Source organism: Diabrotica undecimpunctata, chromosome 2 (assembly GCF_040954645.1).
Source record: "Diabrotica undecimpunctata isolate CICGRU chromosome 2, icDiaUnde3, whole genome shotgun sequence".
NCBI lineage: Eukaryota > Metazoa > Arthropoda > Insecta > Coleoptera > Chrysomelidae > Diabrotica > Diabrotica undecimpunctata.
Genome location: NC_092804.1, coordinates 105543448 through 105559008, shown reverse-complemented (window position 1 = coordinate 105559008; position 15561 = coordinate 105543448). Strand labels below are relative to the sequence as shown.

The 15561-nt window shown below is 31.8% G+C and overlaps 1 protein-coding gene across 1 annotated transcript; it reads right to left on the bottom strand.

The window, feature by feature from the left end:
• Positions 1-279: 279 nt before the first annotated feature.
• Positions 280-10855, bottom strand: LOC140433845 (uncharacterized). Its single transcript, XM_072521821.1, has 4 exons — positions 9979-10855; positions 8809-9441; positions 8297-8688; positions 280-336 (listed from the first exon to the last, which is right to left on the bottom strand). Exons 1-4 carry the CDS (start codon positions 10853-10855, stop codon positions 280-282), a joined length of 1959 nt encoding a protein of 652 aa, XP_072377922.1.
• Between the last annotated feature and the right edge of the window lie 4706 nt (positions 10856-15561).

Below are 15561 nucleotides of genomic sequence, written 5' to 3'. Positions count from 1 at the left end.
CTGACCATTTTGTAGCAAATTGTCCATCCTGTACAAATCCAAATCAAAAATTAACAACAGTGCCAACTACTACTATAAATACAGTAGTTAATACTCTTCCACATGACGTCCCGATCACATCTTTAGCGAATTCCTTCTCTTTACAATCTTCGACTATACCTTCTTCATTAACTACACCAATATTAACTGCATCCCAAATATCACCCTCAACATCATTCCCAAGTTCTCAAACTACATGCACAGATACAAATATAACAACTACCCAGTTATCAACAACACCTAATGGTTCACAACCTCATACATCAATCCCAAACTCTTCCTCAACACTAGCATGCCCTATAAATAGCATATCAATAGATACCACTGATACACTTGAAATAACTAATACACCTAGTAAAGAAGTAAACACAGCTAAGCGCAGTCCTGTTGAAATTTTATCCCCACCTTTACAAGAACCGAAAGAAAATTTTACAAAACCAATAAAAAAACTTAAAAAATCCAAAACTATTGATAATTCTGAGACTATTGCTAACAGTATGGAACCCGTAAAAGATTTTATTACTAATAAACTTATAACACCGATATTAAATTTTGAACAACTAACTGATTTTTTTAAAAATGCTTTAGGATCTCCAGATAAATTGAGTATATCTAAAACTTATACAGAAGACACATGATGCTTACTTAATCTGTTAAAAGAGATCTATCCTTACATTATATAAAAAAAAAATGAAATCGCGATGTACTAAAATAATTAATTCAATTACTCGACAACTAAAACCTCAGTTCGATAGCGACTCCTCCATAGAACCTTCTACATAAGCTCACGTTCAAGTCTATTTTACAGTGGAATTTGAACGGTTATTATACCTGTTTAGAAATGTTACAATTAATAATTGCTCAAAATTCACCTTCTATAATTTGTCTACAAGAAACTCATTTTAAAAATATCAAAATTCATAATTTGAGAAATTATACAAGCGTATCTAAAATTAGGCAAAATCAAAAACATGCCAGTGGTGGAGTTTCAATTTTTATCGAGAATTCCTATGAATATTGCAGTATTCCTCTAATAACAAATCTAGAGTGGGCTGTAGTAGGTCCACTAAAAGTTAACATCTGCAGTCTTTACATAGCACCTAATTCTGATCCAAGTATAGCAGATATTTCTGATCTTTTATGTCAGATTCCTACACCTCGAATTATACTGGGAGATTTTAATGCACATAATTCATTATGGGGCTAAAAAAATTGACAAAAATGGGAAGAAAAATAGAAAATATCCTAAATAATCTCAATTTAAATGTCAGCAACAGGAGAGTTTTCAGCAATTGATTTGTCAATTTGTGAACCAAACTTGCAACCTAGTTTATCGTGGGACACTTTACCTGATCTATATGGAAGTGATTACTTTCCCATCTTAGTTAACAATCTGTTGTACCACAAACACAATACACACATCACCAAATGGTCCTTAAATAAAGCCAACTGGACACTGTTCTCAACATTGATTTCTTCATCAGCTATGAATCTTAGAGAAATGTTAGAATCAGAACAAGATATTACCGAGAAAACATTATTTTTCAATAAAGTCATCATTGATGCAGCGAATAAATCCATTGGAAAAATAGCTTTTCATCCAAAACATTCACCTGTACCGTGGTGGAACGATGCGTGCAAACAGCCAATAAGGTAATCTAAATCGGCTTTTAATAGATATAAACGATATAAAACTACTGAAAATCATTTAGAATTTAAAAGAATAAGAGCTAAATGTAGATTTATTATTAAAAAAAGCAAGCAAGAGTCATGGCAAAAGTTTGTTTCAGAAATCAATAGATCTACTCCAATTGGTCAAATCTGGAACATGATTAGAAGTATATCTGGCAAAAATTCACAACACTTAAGTAAAGTAATTAATAAAAGACAATCAGACATTTACGTCCGAATGCAATATATCTGAAATAATGGCAAATCAATATTGTACCGTTTCTAGTGATGAAAGCTATTTAATAGAATTCTTAAATAAGAAACGATTTGAAGAAAATAAAGGAATACCAATAATCAATGACACTTCACCAATAAACAATCCTATAAGCTTGACTGAACTTATTGAAACTCTTAACTCCGTTAGAAATACTAGTCCAGGACCAGATAATATACCTGTGCTTTTTCTACAGAACCTACCACTAGTAGGCCAAGAACTATTATTGCAACTATTCAATTGTATATGGATCAATAAGGTATTCCCACACATATGGCACTCGTCAATCATAGTTCCAATACACAAACTAGGTAAACCTAAATTTGAAGCAGAATCCTATAGACCAATATCTCTCACGAATGGAATGTGTAAGTTGCTAGAAAAGATCATTGCCAATCGACTCATGTGGTATATTGAACATAAACATCTTATTATACCCGAACAAAGTGGATTTAGGAAAAATAGATCAACATTAGATAACTTAATATCATTGGAATCACGAAATTCACGAAACATTTATATGTAATCAAGAATGTTTAGCCATATTCTTTGATGTAAAAAAGGCTTTTGATACAGTATGGCGCTACGATATTTTAACCACACTCCACAATTGGAAAATACACGGTAACATGTTTGCTTTTATTTCAAACTTTCTACGGCAACGATATTTTCAAGTTAGAATCAATAACCATTTGTCTGAATCTAAATTACAGAAAAATGGAATTCCACAGGGCTCGAATCTAAGCGTAGCACTATTTTTAATAGCTATTAACAATGTTGTGTCGGACTCTAATGGCACAATTAAAACTTTTTTGTATGCTGATGATCTGGTAATTCTAGCAAGAAATAAAAACATATTATCGGCTCATAATCTAAGTCGATAGAATCGTGGTCTAACAATATTGGGCTACAGTTTTCCAACACGAAAACAAAAGCTATACATTTTTCACGAAAATCAAATCCACAAAAGCTCCCAAATCTATTTTTAAACAATTCTCCTATAGAATATACAAAAGAAATAAAATTCCTAGGGATGCAACTGGACTCAAAATTAAGTTGGACAAGTCATATTCACTCGCTAAGAGTATCGTGCCAAGCTAGACTAAATATTATGAAATCTGTATCACATAAAAATTGGGGAGCAGATTTTCCAACTCTAATAAATTTATATAGAGCTTTAATTAGATCAAAACTGGACTACGGATGTGTTGTGTATAACACCGCAAACCAAGCATTGCTTAAAACTTTGGATACTCTTCAGAGTTCAGCCGTTAGACTTGCTCTAGGAGCATATTGCACCAGTCCTGTGGACAGTCTACTCTATGAAGCTGGAGAGCCACCCTTAAACCTAAGAAGAAAATACTTAACTCTATCGTATGTCTCGAGTATAAAATCTAACCCAAAAAATCCAGCTCTTCATCATGCTGTTGCTAACAGGTTCCAGGAGGTCTATCGAAAAATAAATAGGGGTCCTGTACCTTTCTATAAACGAGCTAATAGATACTTATTAGATTTTAATATTGAACTACCTCCCATTTATCCTATCTGTGAAATAAATTTATGTTTTCCTTGGGTTGTTCACTCTCCGGTTTGTAACCTTAAACTTACAGCATATAACAAAAATAACGTGATACCAAATTTTTTTAAAACTCACTTTCTCCATGTTCTCACACAGTACAAAGATTACCATTTTATATACACGGACGCATCTAAGACCATAAATGGAGTAGGAGCATGCTTTGTGACATCCCATGAACATTCCATCTATAAATTGTCTCCTAAGACAAGTATTTTTACAGCAGAACTATTTGCCATCAATAAGGCCCTAACCTATATTCTAGAAAAAAAACTTCCCAAATCTCTTATAATATCTGATTCACTTAGTTGTCTGACATCAATTTCTCAGATTTATCCCTCTCATCCAACATTACAGAAGATTAAGTTAATTTTATACCGTATATACCAAAACAATTTGATAGTAGAGTTCCTCTGGGTACCGTCACACGTTGGAATAGATGGTAACGAAAAGGCAGATAGTCTAGCTATGTCCGCAGTAACCAATACAGCCGCATCAGTGGAAAATCTAACGGTGCATTTGGATTTAAAACCTTACTTAAGATCAAAATTGCACGATGTTTGGCAAAACCAATGGAATAGATAATAGAAGCACCACTAAATTGATAGAAATAAAATCTTCCGTCCTTCCATGGAACTTCTGGCCTTCAAAGCGACAACATCAAGTCCTAATAACACGTCTCAGATTAGGACACACTTCTACAACACATGAATACTTGTTGAAGAAAGAAGAGGAACCAGTGTGTTTTGTTTGTGAATGTAAAGTGACAGTGAAGCACATTTTGATTGAGTGTCCAATATACTCAGTGGAAAGACTATATCATCAGTTTCCAAAAACATTAAAAGAACTTTTAGGAGAATCTAAATACGTGGCTGACTTGATAGAATTCTTGAAAACTATAAACCTTTTCAATAAAATTTAATACAATACATCAATAATTAAAATATATATTGTATACATTATTATGTAATTGATATTTTGTATATGCCTATGTATGTCTTTATCATTTTTGTATTTTTCTTATGCTAATAACTCTAAGTGGTTGAAGCAAAATAAATAAATAAAAAAAAAATTATTTGAAAATAAAAAGGATGTTTCCTTTCGATACTATTCAGCGTATTCCAATATCTACTACTTCAAGCACAACGAATATGCAGGTGGCAGATGAAACATGCAAAACGTTAAAACAAATCTTGGCTGTCACTAAATATTTTTGCTTTGGCATTGGATGAGACATGCGACATTACAGATACAGCACAGCTTGTAATTTTTTGGGGGGTACCTGGACAGAACCGAGAAGAGTTTGTTGAAGAACTTTTAACTATTCTACCAATATCAGAAACTTTTACAGAAGAGGATTTACACAAGGCCGTGGTGGACTATTTTGGCAAGGATGGTTTGGTTTTAAAAAAATTTATTTCAATCAATACGGACGACGCTGCAGCGATGGTTGGGTGTAGAAAAGTCTTGGTTCAGCAACTAAGTAGCTATTTTGTGTGCAATAAAAATCTAATATCGTATCATTGTATAATGCATCAAAGTATGTTGTGTTGCAGTTTAAATCCAATTCTTCACAGTAAAATGTAAACCATCATGAAAATAGTGAACTTTGTACGTGCAAAATCATCTTCGAGGCATCGACAATTCAAAGTTTAGTGCTTCAAAGATTCTTTACAATACTTGATAACATAAAAGAATTTCTGTCTACTATTAATAATGAAGCTGCAAATGACCATTTGGGCTTCCTCTTGGACACAGAAAACATTGCAACTATCGCATTTTTGGCGGATATATTTTGTAAACTTTTGTCGGATATTAGAAGATTTTCTAAAAAGATTGAACTTTGTTCTGAGGATATTAAGGCCAAAGTTTTGAACTTTCCTCTCAATCAATTTATGATAGTAATAAAGATATTGATGTTACTTAGTTCTCACGTTTTATTAATGAACTTTATCGTCAATGTAAAAAACGATATGCTGATTTCCACAAAATTGAAAATGTTGTGCAACTGTTAAGCAACAATTTTCCACTTAATCCTAATGGTGTACGGACCAGCGAAGCTGGTAAAATAAAGTAAACAAATACTATTTAAGGTAAGCTGTTAATAACATTTAAATATTTAAATAGGTTTAGATAATGTTCCATGAAATTGTTGAACACTATATGGAGAAATAAAGCAACCAGAAACAGTATCATTAAACGACTAAATTAAGTTCAGTTCAATTAAGATACGAATATTTCAAATTATGCCGCATAGATGTGTTTAACAAAGACGGGAGAAAAAACAATTTAATAGCTTTATAATATTTTTTTTTCTTGACTTTAATACCCCCCCCTAAACGAAGTGGCCTAGTTGCCTGGTTTTAACTACGTAACCAGGATGATCTCCTGAGGGGGTAGGGGTTAAATGTACTGGAGGGTTTCTGGGCAACCCTTCCGGTTACGCCACCGCCTGGTTTAGTGCTGAGTGTCCGGACCGCGGAAGTGTAGAAGGTTTTTGAAACGGATCCTCAGGGAATATAATTGGTAACCCCTGATATAAATGATAAAGAAGAGACAATAACATTTACCATGAAAAAGGAATATTACCTTTCCTGGATTAATCTGAATGAACGATACTGGATATGAGACTCTTTATAACTAAGGAATTTTTAACAATCAATCCAAAAAAACAGAAGAACTAAGAACGAGATTCTACGCATCCAAAAGGAATCATACGAGGAAAATAACAATACCACTCATAAGAAAAACTTAACACGATAGGAAATACATTCATAATTTCAACAACACTCAATACAACAATTACATTGAGATCTATTTTATATAAAACTAAACCTAATAATCAGTGAAATAAAACAACGCATAGGAAAAGCGAGATCGGCCTTCATAATGATGAAGGAAGTCACGATTTACCACTTGCTACCAAAATCTCTCTCATTAGATGCTATGTATTTTCTACGTTATTATACGGAGTAGAGGCCTGGACACTTTCCGAAGCTTCCTTAAGAAAACTCGAGGCATTCGAGATGTGGTGTTACAGACGTATTTTAAGAATTTCATGGGTGGATCGTGTGACTAATGTTGAGGTCCTACGTAGAATAGGCAAAGAATGCGAGATTATTAACACCATCGGATAGAGAAGAAAGAAGAAGAAGAAGAAGAAAGAAACGGATAGTAAAAAGAGAAAAATAAAAGAAGCAGCTCTAATTATGCTAAATGAGACCAATTCCTCGTTTGTCGCAAATTCCTCGAATGTCGAATGCAGTAGGATCTGGTTTCCCATATTTTTTTTTTTTTTTTTTTTTTTTTTTTTTTTTTTTTTTTTTTTTTTTTTTTTTTGGCATAGACTTTTAGTCATTCAGCCAGACTCAACATGGTAAAAGAAAGATTGTCTGAGTTTATATTAAAATTAAAATAAATATACAAAACAGGTAAACAGGGTCACTCTCTTCTCGCCTAGGGGCCCATCAAGGCATTTTTTTTTTTTTAACATACAACACTAGGCCACGGTAAGAAAGGAATTTAAACAATTGGGTTAGAGACAAAGGTTACGTTATTAACTAATGTATAATTATTCACATGGTTATTTTACTATCTTTTAAAAACATAACTAATAAATCATACACTGCTCTCGAGTCTAATGATAATAGGTACTGAAGGTTCCAAGGGGCTAATATGTTGTGTTTGTGTAAATTATTTATTAATCTGGATGAAGTTATAATATTTCTGGGGCAACTGAAAAATATATGATCTAGGTTTCCTTCTTCTGTACAAAATTCACATTGATCATTATCTAAAACCTTAAGTTTAAATAAATGTTTGGGGTAACAAGCGTGCCCAAATCTCAGTCTTATGATCGTGGTAACATATTTTCTAGGTACATTAAAAAACTTATACCAAGGAGTTTTAGGAATATCTGTTTGAAGAGAAGTGTATCTATTTGGGCTAACAATGGAATATTCCTTCCATATATTATCCCACCTTTGGTATAATCTTAATTTTAAGGAAGCCAGAAAGTCGCAAGCCGTGATTTTATACGAAGTTTCTCTACCAGACATAATACTTTCTCTTGCTAATTGGTCAACATGTTCGTTATTTTCCAAACCTATATGTGCTTTAATCCAAACAAAAAGTACATTTTTGCCCCTTGTTACTAACTTTTGTTTGATATCCTTAATTTTGTAAATATAAGGGCAACTGTACGTATTTGGCAATCCCGGTTTCCCAATAGAGGTCAAAACTGATAAAGAATCTGATAATATCACTATATGGTCCGAGTTACTTTCTGTTGCATAAAGTAAGGCCTCATATATTGCAAGAGCTTCTGCTGTAAAAATAGAGATCTGGGAGTTCAACTTAAATGTGCGTTCTATTCGTTCCAATGGAATAAAAAAAGCGCATCCAGTACCGTTTGATGATTTGGAGGCATCGGTATATATAACAACGGAGTTTTCGAATTCTGATAATATTGAGTGAATAATCTTTCTATTTATGTGTATACTGTCACTATATTTTGGTACCATGATATCTGCATTTGAACCATGATATGTTGCATATGAGATGTTTTGAAGTGTATACGTAGCTTTATCTATCTCTTTTAATGCTTCCATATTATGTTGCAGAGCTTCGCAGACTAAAGGCGATTTCTTTTTTTCCCAGTATTTAGTAGACAAATCATAGCAATTCAGAGTGATGAGCTTTGTGTATAACGGTTGATTTTTTATATATGTCTTTACCAGAAATTTTTCGGTCAGGAAGTTTCGTCTGATATTTAAAGGCGGTTCCAAGGCTTCCAAATACAAGGGTTGAATTGGTGTGGACTTCATAGCACCTAAACATGTGCGTAGAGCTGAATTGTGTATTACGTTAATTTTATTTAGCAATGCATTACTGGCTGATCCATAGAATATGCTTCCGTAATCCAAAATAGAGCGAATATACGCTCTGTAGAATAATAAATTTACGTCTACATCAGCACCCCACCACGTTTTATTAATCGATTTAAGAAAATTTATTCCCTTGTTGCATTTGTTTAACATATCCTCAATGTGATCCTTCCAAGTCAAATGTTTGTCAAGTGTCATACCTAAATATTTGACCTTATTTTTTAGTGGATATTGATGTTTTCCTAATTTAATTATTTGATCATTAGGTTTATAATGTCTGGTAAAAATGCAAACCTGTGATTTATTACAAGATAATTCAAAATTGTTTTTATCAAGCCATTTTTGAAGTAGTTGATAAATACTATCCAAGTTTTTGATTGCTTGTTTATATTCTTTGTGTTCTGTGTAAATGCAGAAATCATCTGCGTATTGTATGAGGTTGAATGGTATGTTGTTTATTTTAATATTGTACAAATCCGCTACGTACAAATTAAACAGGATAGGACTCAATACAGAACCCTGAGGTAATCCTTTGTTTACGATTCTGGGGCCTATGAGCATTTGTTCTTTTCTTAAATAAACTAATCTGTTTGAATAAAGATTAACAATACTATCAGCAAATTGAGCTGGAATTTGAAATATTCTTGTCATTTTTTCTTTGAGTGCTGTTAGACACACAGAGTCATAAGCACCTTCTATATCAAGAAATAATGCCGGTAAGTAATTGTTCCGGGAATAATTGTTTTGAATGTCTACAACTAGGGAAGCCAATGCATCCAAGGTACCAAAACCTTTCCTGAATCCGTATTGTTCTTTGGGTAGAAGGTTCTGTTCTAGTAACCACCATTCTAGCCTAGCCTTAAGTATTCTCTCTAGAGTTTTTTGTACACAAGATAATAAAGATATGGGTCTGTAAGCTTCAACTAATTTTAGATTTTTCCCAGGTTTGGGAATAGGAACGACAATAATATGTTTGAAGGCCGAAAAGTTAGAACCTTCTCTAATTATCTGATTAAAAATATTTAGAAGTAACTCTTTTGCATTATTTGGTAAATTAAATAGCATAATATATTTGATTTCATCATAACCAGGAGAAGTGTTAGGACGGTCACTAAGGGCACAGTCCAATTCTACCATAGTAAACGGTTTTAAGAGAAAATGACTATAATTCGGATTGAATAACATTAAATCTTCGTGATTGTTCACATACGGTGGTGCAATTTTGTCGAAAAACTCTGCTATCCACGAATCTTCTAGTGGTAATGGAGCATTGACCCTTTTCCTGTTCATCCTTTTCGCTTGATTCCAAATCGAAGTAGGCGACGTTTGTTTATTTAATTTTGAGCACCAATCAACCCAGCTTTGTTTGGCTTTCGATTTCAATAATTTCTTAGCGTGTGCACTAGCTTGTTTACATTTAATAAAATTTTCAACTGATGGATCTTGCTTGTATTTTATTAATGCATTTTTTCTTTCTGCAACAATTAGATCACATTCTGCATCCCACCATGGTGAAGGAGTCCGTTTCTTACACTTAAAGGGTTTATATTGGCTAATAGATTGTGTGGAAGCTTTATTGATACAGTCTAATAAAAGATTATATTTTTCTTCTACATTTGGGGATATAGGTCCACTTTCATTTAAAGTATTCTCAATTATTTCAGCGTACATATCCCAATTAGCTTTCTTAGTATTCCATTTACTTTTGGGATATATGGTCTCATTAACAGCTCTTGGGTATTCGAATTCTATTTTTACAACATAGTGATTTGATCCAAGTGTATCAGAATCTACAGTCCAAAATGTCTTAGTAAAAATGGAAGGAGAACAAACCGTAATATCAATCATAGAATCTGAATGTCCTGGATTTCCTTGACAAGTAGGTTGACCGTTATTCATCACAATGAAATCAAGATCCTGTAGGGTCTCTACAATTTGATCGCCAATATTATCGTTTTTTGATGATCCCCACAGCGCATTGTGGGCATTCATATCACCCCCAATAATGCAAGGGTGCTTCACTTGGGAAAATAAGTTTGTCCAATCTTCTATTCTGGTTTTGGTTTTTGGACATCTATATACAGAGAGAAAACTCAAGTGAGTATTATCGTAATTAACTTTAATACCACAGGCAAGCAGCTCTTTATTGAAGTTTTTATTTAATTTTAATATTTCAAAACGGATACCCGTTTTTACCAAAACAGCGACACCAGCAAAACCGTCTGCACGATCTTGACGAACAATATTATAACCTTTAAAATTATATACAACATTATTTTTGAACCAGGTTTCACTTAAAAGAGCAATATCAACATCTTCTTTAATAAGGAAATTGAGTAGGCTGTTTTTATTTGCAACAGCTGATCTAGCGTTCCATTGCATAATTTTAAGTTTAGTGTTAAAAGCCATAAATTTAAGTACCTTTAAAAATATCCTCGAGAACAGTATGCAAACCCTTAGCTAACAAATTATTATCCAGTGTTTCTGCATCCTCAAATGATTTTACATTTTTTATAAATTCAGAAAAAAATTTGACTAACGAAATAACCATCTTGTTTTTTTCACCATCTATTGAACTATTAGGTTTATTGGGATTAGGTGGTAGGGGCTGTAACGGGCCAAATCTAAAAGGAAAGGTGGAGGAATCTGTAGGGGATTGTGAAACAGGAGTAGAAACTTTCCTTTTTTTAAGTGCATTATGTTCAGTATTAATCCTACTAGGTCCAGGATGAGTAAAGTTTGTTGATTTTTTCATATACGATCTTGGAATGGTAGGATGAGATGACATAATGTCATCAGATACGTTAGGTAGTTTTGGAAAATTTTCTTCAAGATTTGACAATATCGAAAATTTATTGTTACTAACAAATTCGGAAAAAGATGATTCTTTAAATCTTTTTGCTTCTAGAAAGGAGATTTTTTGATCTAACATAATATTTTTAATTTTTTTTTGTTCCTCATAAACGGGACAACTTTTGGAGATCGAAATATGATCTTTACTTTTACAATGTATACAAAAAGTTTTTTGAGTGTCGCATATGTGACTATCATTTTTAATTTCTGCACATCGTATACAAAATTCTTGTGTGCCCTTGCATTGCTTAGAAATGTGACCAAATTTCAAACACTTGTAGCACTGTATTACCCTGCCTACAAATCTTTCTACTGGTAAATACACAAAATTAACTACGACATGAGTTGGCAAAACATTTCCTTCAAATGTAACTATAATATTTCGTCTGGGGACGTATTCTGTTTTACCTTCTTTATCTACCTTTCTATGCATTCTTTTAATGTCGGTAATTTTAACGGAAGAGTCTATATGTTTTTTTAAATAATCAGTATCATACCTCGTATCTACATCGTGAATTATTCCCTTGATTTCCAAGAGATGGTTAGGGATATAGGCTTTTAAATTTTCATCTTTTAACTTATCATGTGTTACTAGATTATTTGCATCCAAAATAGATTTTAAAATGACTTTAACTCTATTTTTTCCTATAGATTTAATTTCCTTTAGGTTTTTGATTTTAAGTTTTTGATACAAAATTTCCCCCACCACCATTGGATGTAAACGAGAGATGTTCTGATTATTTAATTTCTCTATATAAACGCAACAGGTATGAAAATCATAATTATTAGAGGAAATATTATACAGTTTAACTTCCCTTGTTTTGCCGGAATCCGCACCAATTTCAATATCCTTATCCATATCCATATCTGGGGAACTTGTCGCAACACTCACTTCGCACATTTGCGTCTTAATGTTATTTTCCTCCCCCATTAGGGGAGGTAAATCACTTATTTACACTAAAATTCCAAGTATTAAACCGATATATTTACACAACTTTAAATTTAAATATAAATATCGATTTTTAATTACCGCAAAAACTTATCTCTGCTTAATGTGGTTTTATCGTCTGTTCGAACTGAAAGACAAATTCAAACTGTTTCCCATATTAAAAGAGGAAATAGATAAAACCAAAAACCACTATTAGTAAGTCAATAATAGATCGAGAATACATAATTTATGTGTTTAAATAACATATACATAAAATCACAGTTTGGTGTTTATTGATAGTAAACTAAATGTAACACCCTCATTATATGTCTGTATAGTATTATGAGGTTGTTTTTCCTGGTTTTTTCCTCATTATTTACTATAAACTTACTAACACGAGAAATTAACTGTCATTATTGCACGTGGTTGTCTTTTTAAAGACGAATCACATGCTATGATTTTTTCTGACGGATATTCTCAAGTTAAAATTGATTTCATGTAATCGAATGACCTATTTTACAATAAAGTCATCTACTTTAAAATGTATCATATATTATCTCTGAATTGTTAATATGCATGAGTAAGATAAAATTCATTTATTATAAGAATTTTTCACCAACTAACCATAAAACAAAATTTTTTTTCGTTTATTAATGTTTTGTATTTTAAAAAAGGCTTTCCAGTGTAAAAAAAAAAACTGAAAATCGAAATGTCAAAAATAAACTTATTTTAAACCTAAATTGAGGTTTATTTCCATTGAAAGTAGTAATTGCATTAAGATGTCACAAGAAAATAGCTTCAGAACAAGCCGCATATTCTTAATACAGTGTAGTGTTGGAATTTGTTCCTTTCCTACAAAAGGAGCTAAACTTCTTGCATATCCTTTTTGATATATTTTTTACTGAAACTAAGAGCTGAACTACAATTCTGCGTATTGGTAATGCAACTAACATATATAGATATATTATATATATATATATATATATATATATATATATATATATATATATATATATATATATTAAACTGAGTTTATTAGTCTAATTTATCAACTTTATTAACATTTATTACAATTTATATTCCCGACAATACGCGCGTTACATTTCAAAACTCGACTCGATATTATTATTCACACTAACTAACATAATGAAGATTCCTCTATATATATTTATTAACCGTTGTTCTGGAATCCCTTCGAAGCGGACGGATGTTGACCCCTGAACTGTCTCGAACGGCATGGCAGAAGGCCGGTTTTATCGTATGGGAAACTACTAGAAAATTCTTATTAGAATAATAACATGTTTACAGGTTAAATATGAGTCATATTTATCGTAACAATATATACATATGAGGAAATAAGAAGACGACCAATGTTGTTGTTGACATGTTAAAATGGAACTGGGCAGAACACAATAGGGGAAGAATGAAAGACAGCCGTTGGACGAAGCGAATTATTAAATTGTGACTATGAGAAAATAAAAATGAAGAAGAGGTATACCTCAAATAAGATGGACTGATTGCATCATGAGAATAGATCCAAAAAAAAAAAAAAAAAACAAACAGGTATGAATGGACACACTTTGAGGACGCTTACGATGGATGGAGTAGCTGTTGATGATGATTATATATATATATATATATATATATATATATATATATATATATATATATATATATATATATATATATATATATATATATATATATATATATATATATATATATAAACCCTAATTTGACTGCATAAATCTTCATCTATTTCTACATTTTTTTATAATACCGATCTTAAGTGCAAACTGAAAACGACAAGTGTACGACGCCCATGGAAAAATGGAGCGAAGTTTGATACCACAACAGGGAACATATTCCTAAACTCTACAGTGAAGAGGAATGCTATGACCAAATAAATATTACAGATAATAGGGTAGAATATAAGTGAAAATAAAAGTTTAAACATTATTCATAATTCACTAAGTGAATAATCATTGAGAAAACGATCGTTTTGTAGTTAATACCAAAGTTCCGCCACTGACCTACGACTTGTGAGGACTTTTTGTTCAAAGAATACTAGTCACTATGTACTTGTTATAATGGGAGAAGTCATTATTTTAGCTTACTCATCGTTTGTTGATGAGAATAGTGCATGGTAAACAGAGACAGGTGAATATGTTTGGAGTAGGTGAAATGGATTTCTTTTGAGTGCTGCCCCGTCTTACTATTAAAGTTTTTGATCTAACTGATTTAATCAGAATGTTTTTACTCGACAGAAATTGTATAATTGATAATTTCCTTTAGTTCTCTGCAATAAATCATTTGTAGGTAGCTGAAAAGAGTCACTTATAATATTAACTTTTACATATTCGCTATAAAGTGTAAAAATTAAACTAACAAGTAAACATGTACTTATGTAGAGAAATTAGTTTTGAATATAGATAAATGATCGAAAATTGTTAATATTATTAGCGCTAGTGTTTTTGAGGAGGAAACTTTGATAATCTTCCATAATTATTTTAGAAGGCCTGTTTCATTTCATTTTGATAAGCGTTCACGATACTCATCTTTTATCTTTTTTGCTAGTATCAGTACATAGGTAAATCAATTTTATTTTTTATGCACTTGTCATTTTATTAGGACGTATTTATTATACTATATTTAGAATAAAGTTTGTTTTTTCTTCTTGTAGATTCTTTTTAATGTTGGCAAATCTATAAAGTTTTATATTATTATGATTGTTTTTGTTTAGCACTTTTACCACGTTTTTTCTTAGAAATATATACTGTTGGAACTTCCAATATTTTAATGTGCCAAAAAGCTTGCACGTTGCAATTTATTTATTTTCTCTATATTTTTCTAATTCTAATTTGTGAGACATTTCGTATATTTAATTAGTAATCGATTTACGATGAATCTGTATGCCCCGTAGAACAAAAAAAATCAAACCAGAAAATTTAGCTGAGATAATTTTAATTAACAAAAACGTTTATAAGAACTTTCTGTTGTAGAATAAACAGTTCTCTCAGAAACAACGCTTGAAGTCACCGGTGATTTAGAATGTCGGTTAGGCGAGCGAAATCTATTTTTTAAATAAAATTTGTATTAACCAACAGTAAAAATTCGATATCTTTTGATCAGAGTGTGCTATCGACAAAAATCAAAATGAGGTTTAAAGCTGAAGAGTGCAGATTTTGTACAAATGTTTAACATTTTACCGCAAATGAAGTCAGTTTCTATAAAGCTGTTAAATAAATAAGCATGAGGCGATTTTTAATATTTTTCACGATTCTCATGAGATCTATAAATTTTTTTATCACTTTCATTGTTCCATCATTACAGA